This window comes from Euphorbia lathyris, chromosome 10, assembly GCF_963576675.1.
Source record: "Euphorbia lathyris chromosome 10, ddEupLath1.1, whole genome shotgun sequence".
Taxonomy (NCBI): Eukaryota; Viridiplantae; Streptophyta; class Magnoliopsida; order Malpighiales; family Euphorbiaceae; genus Euphorbia; species Euphorbia lathyris.
This window is the reverse complement of record NC_088919.1, coordinates 65,378,583-65,387,359: the sequence shown is the minus strand read 5'-3', so window position 1 is coordinate 65,387,359 and position 8,777 is coordinate 65,378,583. Positions and strand designations below refer to the sequence as shown.

At 36.2% G+C, this 8,777-nt stretch overlaps 1 protein-coding gene across 1 annotated transcript; it reads right to left on the bottom strand.

Moving 5' to 3' along the window:
• Positions 1-315: 315 nt before the first annotated feature.
• Positions 316-5,291, bottom strand: LOC136209274 (uncharacterized). The gene is made up of 3 exons (XM_066000700.1): positions 5,106-5,291; positions 4,794-4,993; positions 316-754 (listed from the first exon to the last, which is right to left on the bottom strand). The coding sequence occupies exons 2-3, from the start codon at positions 4,950-4,952 to the stop codon at positions 581-583; spliced, it is 333 nt and encodes a 110-aa protein (XP_065856772.1). The 5' UTR covers positions 4,953-4,993; positions 5,106-5,291; the 3' UTR covers positions 316-580.
• Between the last annotated feature and the right edge of the window lie 3,486 nt (positions 5,292-8,777).

Here is an 8,777-nt window from a genome sequence, read left to right as displayed (position 1 = left end):
ACTCTGCCGCGAGTCAAAACGCTCGCCACGTGTCAAAAGATGTCAAAATGCTCGTCACATGTAAAAAAAAATGCTAAATAGACAAAAAAAAAAGTTAGGAACTTTTTCAAAGTTAAGAGGTTATTGCAATTAAACAAGAATAAAAGGTTATTGACAATTGGACAAAAAAAAGGGTTTATTCAATGCAATTTCACAATAATATGGGGTTGTTGAATACAATTACACAAGAATAGAAGGTCATTTGGAACTTTTGAACGTTATTGAAGCTTTGGACCAAATACAGAGAGCAAAAAAAAAAAAGGTATTAAGAAAAAAAAAATCTTTACTTTTGTGCAACCAAGTCAAAGTTTCATCAAAGTAGGATTATTCCTTCATCTGTTAAAAAAGAATGTTATCGACTGTATGATTTGGGATCAGTAATTTTCTTGTGGATTACATTACATTTATATTACATAAACAACTGAAACAACATGATTTTCATTACTTAATGAATTTGAATCAGCTATAAAAATAGACAAGATTTGTATATTTTTTCACATACCAAGCATGTTGATGTTAAATGTGCATAATCCATCCATGTCTAGTCCTCCAAGATTTGTTGCAACTCAAGCTCATGTAAATGCTCAGTTTCAGTCAAAGGGATTGATGTGCCATTGGCACCATCATTCTCACTCCTACACTGTAGTAACTGTTCTCGAAGACTTCGAACAAGCTCATTGAGTTTCTGAATGTTCTTTTCTTGGGAAAGTATGATCTGCAATGAAGATGGAAACCATAGGATTAACATAAATGTAACACTGATAATGTAAACCTTGACTGATAATTAGATGACCTTGCACCTCGAGCAATCACAGTATGAAATTAAACTAGGCATTCATCGAAGAAGAAGAAGAAAAAATCATCTTAAAGCATCTTTTGAGGCAGCATAAATGACAGAGATAAGGGCCAAATTCGAACCCTAACGTGTGAAGTGCAAGTTTCGTCCTAAAAAAAATGTTAAAATGCTAACAACTAAGTATGCCACATACAAGTTTAAAAAAGGGGCGGCCCGGTGCACTACGCGTCCCCACTGAGCGAGGGTCCGGGGAGGGGTCCCACCACAAGGGTGTACTGGGGGGCAAGCCTTCCCCTGCCAATTTATTTGGCAAGAGGCCGCTCCTAAGACTCGAACCCGTGACCTTTTGGTCACACGACAACAACGTTTTACCGTTGCGCCACATACAAGTTTATCACAAAAAATTTGTCAATGGGCATTAATACATCTTTAGCCCCCTATACTTGTCCAAAAAAGTCAACTGCCCCCTATACTTTTAAAATGAGCTATTTACTCCGTGAACTTGTTTAAATCGACCTATTAACCCCGTAAAATACACGTGGCGGAGTAAGGGGAGAATTTGGAAAAGTTGAAATTTGTACATTTTAAGCAAGTTCAGGGGCATAGATCATTTTAAGAAAGTTTAGGAGACTAATAGATACCTTTGAGAGAGTCAATAGGTCACTTTAAACAAGTTCAGGGGTAAATAGAACTTTTTCAAAGTACGAGGGGCAGTTGACTTTTTGAAACAAATACAAGGGGCTAAAGATGTATTAAGCCTTTATTAATGTGTCTGAAATGTTTACGGTGTTACTAATATAGTTACAAATAACCATAATTGTTAAAAGGCGCGCCTCACTCAAGGCTCAAGGTAGTAAGCCTTGATTGCAGAAAGTCCCTGTTTAAAAGGCCCTCGCTTGTGCGCCTCGCCCCTGAACCTCGGAGCCTAATCAAGCCATGCTCAGTGTTTTCGCTAAGGGTTTTTTTTTTACTGTTTTGTGTAAAACAAATAGAGGGCGAGCCTTGGCGCAACGGTAAAACGTTGTTGTCGTGTGACCAAAGGTCACGGGTTCGAGTCTTAGTAGCGGCCTCTTGCCAAAAAAAATTGGCAAAGGAAGGCTTGCCCCAGTACACCCTTGTGGTGGGACCCCTCCCTGGACCCTTGCGCGTTTAACTATGCAAATAACCAACAAAAAATGGACAAAATTGCTTCAGTTTATCGACAAACTTGTTTGGAAGGTCTGATGTGATAGTTAAATAACAGTTAACCCATCTTTTTCAAATTTTTGGTAACTTATGGCTAAAATTGATCTTGCTTAGAAATATTAGGGTTAAATTTGCACAATTTCACACGTTAAGGCTAACTTGCACTTCTTCAAAAACGTTAAGGTCAAATTTGATACTTATCCCTATATAATAGCTTAATGAAACCAAATGCCGTCAATAATGGATTATGCCGCAAGCATAAAAATAGAAGAGCGAACACTGAAATACTATTAAGCAATGCAAACATCCCAAAATATAATGTGGGGTATCCCAGTCATGTATTCATCACCTGTTTCGAATTAAAGCAGAATAATTTCAGAGAGTAAAACAAAATATGTTCTATCCCAGTCATGTATTCATCATCCTTTCATGAACAGTCGTCTCCATTCGTGAAACAGGTATCCGTTCGAGTTCTAATTATACACATTCGAACTGTCTAATTTCAAATACTGAAAAATGAAATTCCAGTTTTACTCTGAAATTATTCTGCTTCTTGTACGCTCATACTGTTCCACTTTACTGTTCCGGAGATAACAATTTTACGCAGAGTAAGAGTTAACTTGTTTCATAAGGGGAGATTTCTCTACTATTGTTCTTTCCGCGCAGTTTATAAGTGTTTCATACACTTTCACATCCTTTCACTTGATTTCTATTACTCCAGTTTTACTATTATTTCATATTCTTGTATCTGTTCTACTTGTTGCATCAACAAAATGAATCCATAGCCAAGGAAATGCACAATTCAAAGTTAAAAAATAGGACAAGATAATCAAAAGAAGGGTCCAAAATAACAATCTAGATGAAACATCATGTAGCAGATTGAAATAAAAATCCTGTAGAAAAATGAAGAGAGTTTTTGATTATCAGGAAGGCTTTCTAAATGAGTGAACACAGAGGCTGTTCCTTTAAATTTATGATTGGTTCTTTTCCACTAATTTATTTCCTTCCTTCACTGGACACTTCTAGTTTTCCTAAACTACACTTTGAAATCTGCTGCAGTAGTTATTATCACGATTGTTTTAGCATATTTCCTGAATAGATGGAATCGGCTGACTCGATCAATTCGGCCGATTCACCACGATTCCAACAATTCGCATCTGATTCTATCATAATTTAGATTCGCCCTATAGATCCGGCTTGAAATAGAGCTGAATCAAATCGAATTCTTGTGAATCATAAGATTCTGTTATAATTTAGATTCGTCCTATAGATCCAGCTCGAAATAAAGCTTAATTGAATCGAATGGTACGATTCGAATCACTAATGGCAAGATTCTGATAACAGTGGTCAATATCTTTTCGGTTCATAGAAGATTGAAAAAGGTGCTTTTTTTCATTTTATTTTTTTCTCCTTTAGAACTAAAGGGAAAGGCTCTCCTTGTAGCTTCCTCACCTGCCAGTTTTAGGGTTAAGACTTGCACAAAAACCTTTCGTGTTTTGGTAGGGAGAATGAAATGTTTGAAGATCTTTTAGTCAGTGTCTGGTGCATACGGACTTGGATCAGGGTACATATCATACCCAATTATACTGGTATGTTCCACTTCTAAAATGTCTAGATGTGTTTCCTCCACTGCTATCAGAATTCAGCTCTATTTCGAACCAAAACTATAGGGCAAATCTAAATTATAACAGAATCTTACGATTCGCAATGCAAATCGTATCATTAGATTCAGATCTATTTCGAGCCGAATCTATAGGGTAAATCTAAATTATTACAGAATCGGATGTGAATCATTGGAATCGGTGGTGAATTGGCCGAATCGACCGAGTCGGCCAATTCCACGGATTCAGAAAATATCCTAAAATGTTCTCATGGTTTAGTATTGATAACATTTTGATTTAGAATTTAGAATTTCTTATAATTTAAATATTACCATTTATAGTTTTATAATTTTTATTTTTGTTAATGCCCCTTGTGTTGCTTTGGCACGCGTCATCGCCATGCGCCATGGCTCCAGGACCCCCTTGTGCCTTAGTACACCGTGTGCCTTTAGTAACTATGTTTAGGCTCTTCATGTCTGTTTATAAAGCCTCCCTCCAGACACACACAAAGTGTTATTACCCCATAGTTAAAGTAATTAGACAGTTTTATACTTTCAATTCTCTCTCTTACCTTTTTTTCTTAATATATTTTGAAGGAACTTGCTTCTTCTCCTTGATGAATTAGGACCAACAAGTAGAAGAGATATTTAACTCATTGGATTTTTATGATTGTACTTAACTAGTACAAAGCTTATCCACCAAACTATCCAGCAATCAGACTAAGATCAGACTCAAAAGCTTTTCTTTCTCAAACCCAAACACAAAATCAACTCAGCATCAATCCTGATATAAAAGAAGTTATATCATAAGATATTATGAATTTTTTCTACAACATGATGACTCAATCAGATACTAGGGGCCATACACCTCTAAGAAGTTTTTCATAATTTCATATACTCTCCTCACTCACCTTCGCAATTATCATAATAGACCATTGCCAGGTAATATGATGCAAATTCATGACAATAACGAACTAAGAGACTAACATCCATTGACAATAACCTAATCACAACTTCCCAGTACAGAAGACAAAAAAATTGCATAGAAACCAAATGAAGCAAAATCTCAAGATTATCTACCCCTTAAATTTGTCGAAATCAGTTCATAATTTAATCACATCAAATCCAAAATAAGAAATTTAACAAAAAAGAAAAAGGAAAAAGGGCACAAACCTTTTCTTTTATAGCTTCTTCCCGTTTAGAAACAAATTGTTCCTTTCTAGAGATTCCCGGACTTGCTTCAATTTCATTCCCAAATTGTTGTTTCCACTCGAACTGCGAAGTAAATACAATTAACAATAGCAGAAAAACCAGTACCCAGGGTCTCGACATAGTCAGATACACCTCTCTCACATGTATCTGCTCATAGGAATCTGCTCATAGCAATAAATAGACAAAGATAAGCATATAGAAAAATGAGCATCTGTTCCATTATTCAAGTGAGAATCAATGAAAATAAACACAATTGTTGTTATGGAAACTCACAGATCAGAGCTAAGTAAGAGCAACATCTGTGAATTGACTTTTTCTGATTCGGTTTCGCTTTCAATTTCAAAGAGTTGAAATCGCTTGGAAATTTTTTCTGTAAATTCTGTTATGTGTCGCAGCTAAAATCGGCGATATCATTTCTATTTCACCTTTTTTCCCCTATCGGTTCGAAATTTCATTTGTTACCCCTCAATCTTTTTATTTTGAAGATCTGTCCATTTGTTTTTAGTTTTTGCATTTAAGAGCAATTTTGTCATAAAATGATAAGTTATCAATCCATTCTATTCTTTTCAAAAATATATACTTTTTTAAAGTTGACTCACTTGATTTAGTTATATTTTAGAATGAGAATAAATTTACAATTTTTAGTTTTTATATATATTAAGGGATACAGGGAAATAGTATTTAAATTTCAACCAACCATAATTAAAATAAGCTAACAACAATATGTATTGTATAGTATATATTATATTATATTTGTTTATCCTAAAATATTTCTTTGTTTTTATTCTCCAATGTATTTAAACATTTATAACTTATCTCACATCCCTTGAAGTTAAAATAGATTACAAGCTAACGATATTTTATAATGTGTTAATTAATGGGACAATGTGCAAAAATGTTTTTAACGTTTACATACAGAAACAATTTTACTCATAACATCTAAAATGGTGCAATTTACCTCTAACGGCAGCCAATAGCAATTTTACCCTAATGTTGACATGTTGGATTAATTTTACACATCATTATAAAACATAGATATTTTGTTTATTATTCTGCATCAATTACATATCCGTTGTTTCTAAAAAAAACATGCATTCAAAAAAAAAATTCATATTTTTTTTGTGATTTCATAATAAAATTGGAGATTAAATTTTTTAAAATTTGATGAAATATTTGAATTTTTTGTCCAACTCGTACAAAATACAGTATATTTTTTTATTTTTATTTAATTTTTCACGTCTAATCATATGTTTATGATTTGTTACTAATTAGTGATAAAATGACACATATATGAAGTGTAGATGAGAATATTCATAACCGAGAAGACAATTTAATAAATTATTTCTCAAATTGATTCAATTTATCAACGTTAGGGGTAAATTTACTCTTAGCTGCCAACGTTAAAAGTAAAATTGTATTATTTTAGACGTTATGCGTATTTTTACACCTTATCCCTTAATTAATAACTAACCAAAATATTCTCTAATACGTAAGGGATATTGCAATCTTATCCTAATGGATTTGCCAATACACTCGCACATCTTAAACGACACAAATTCCAGACGAAATTAGACCCTCTCAGATCATCTTTTTAACATATATAAAAATGATAAGGTAGAATCCTTGCCTTTCCATTCATTGATAATGTGATATATATACACAAGATATATGTGTGAACATGATAATTACAAATCAATTATATTCCTAAATTACAGCAGAAATATCCATATCTAATACACCCCCGTAGTCGAAACGGGAGGTGGTCGAACGTTGAGACTAGAGCGGAAGTCGTCGAAAAGAATTTGTGGTAGACCTTTGGTGAAAATATCTGCAATTTGATGACGAGAAGGAACATGAAGTACCCTAACCTCTCCTTTAGCAACCTTTTCTCGAACAAAATGTATATCCATCTCAATATGCTTGGTACGTTGGTGTTGTACAGGATTACCAGTGAGGTAAACTGCACTCACATTGTCACAATATACCAAGGTGGATTTACTAATAGGGCAATGAAGTTTAAGAAGAAGATTTCTAATCCAGCAAGTTTCAGATACGACATTAGCAACACCACGATACTCTGCTTCAGCACTAGAACGAGATAAAGTGGGTTGCCGCTTAGCAGACCAAGACAGAAGATTGTCACCAAGGAAAACACAATATCCTGAAGTAGAACGTCGAGTGTCAGGACATCCCCCCCAATCTGCATCTGTATAGGAGACCAAGGAATCTAGTGAAGAGGTTGTGAATGTAAGTCCGAACTCCAGGGTTCCTTTAACATATCGAAGAATCCGCTTGATAGCTGCCATATGAGACGTTTTGGGATCGTGCATGAATAAACAGACTTGCTGAACAGCATAACTGATGTCTGGGCGAGTGAGAGTCAAATACTGTAATGCACCAGCTAAACTTCGATACTCAGATGGATCATGATAAGCAGAACCAGATGAAGCACTCAGTTTTTGCTTAGTGTCAACAGGTGTTGTACAGGAATTTGCTGAAGAAAGACCGGCTTTAGAAATGATCTCAGTAGCATACTTCTTTTGAGACAGAAAAAGAGAGCTGGCGCTCCGAGTGACAGATATCCCTAAAAAATAACTCAATGGGCCAAGATCTTTCATAGCAAATTCGGAACTCAATTTGTTGATAATTGACTCTCGTAGAGCAGTGGAAGAAGTAGCTAGAACGATGTCATCCACATATAAGAGTAGATATGCCATCTCTGCTCCCCGACGAAAGACAAACAGTGAATGATCAGATTTACTGTGAGAAAAACCCATGGTAGACAAGAAAGAGGCAAACCGTTGGTACCACGCCCGTGGTGCCTGTTTGAGACCATAAAGAGACTTTTGAAGAAGGCATACATGATCTGGATAGTTGGGATCCCGAAATCCCAGTGGTTGATGCATATAAACAGTCTCATGAAGATCCCCATGAAGAAAAGCATTTTTTTTACATCCAGCTGATGTAGTGGCCAACCTTTAGAAAGTGCAATACTTAATACAGCTCGAATTGTTGCTGGCTTAACAACTGGACTGAAAGTATCACCACAGTCTACCCCAACAAGTTGATTCGCCCCATTTCCAACAAGTCTTGCTTTGTATCTTTCAAAAGATCCATCTGCATTAAATTTGTGCCTGAGAATCCACCAACTACGAAGAACATTAGCATTAGAAGGACGGGGTACGAGGACCCACGTCTTATTTTCAATAAGAGCCTTATATTCTTCAGTCATGGCTTGTTTCCAATTAGGGTCTTGTAAAGCAAGTGAGGGATTAGAAGGAATAGGAGAAATAGTGGTGGTGTGTAAGTTGAGCTTTCTTTGGGGTTTGAAAATTCCAAGTTTAGCTCGGGTTGTCATAGGGTGAGTCGGTTGGGTTGGGTTGGCGTGTATAGGATCGGGAGAAGGCGGGGAAGTGGGCTGTTGTGGGGAGGTGAGCTGTTGTGGGGAATTTGTGTTTGGGCCGTGTTGAATTGGAGAAGGAAAGGGACTGTCGAGAGGAGAAGGGGGAAGTGATGGGCTGTTTTGGGAAGATGGGTTGGGACTGTTGGGTCGTGGTGAAACTGGGCTTTGGTTAGGAGTGGACGCATTAGTGGGGAAGGGAATAATGGGTTGGGTTGTTTGTGTAGGTGAGTTGGAAATAGAAGAAATGGGAGGGGAGGCCGAGACATGTTGAGTGGAAAATGGAAATTTGCTTTCATTGAAAATAACGTGACGAGATATAATTATTTTCCGCGCGGAGATGTCGTAACACTTATAGCCTCGATGATTGGATGGATATCCAAGAAACACACATGGAGAGGACCTAGGTTGAAGTTTATTTCTAGAGGAAGAAGGGACAAGTGGGTAACAAAGACAACCGAAAGTGCGTAAGTGAGTATAAGAAGGAGTACGATTGTAGAGAATTTGAGTCGGTGAAAGAAGACTAAGATTTTTGTGAGGGAGAA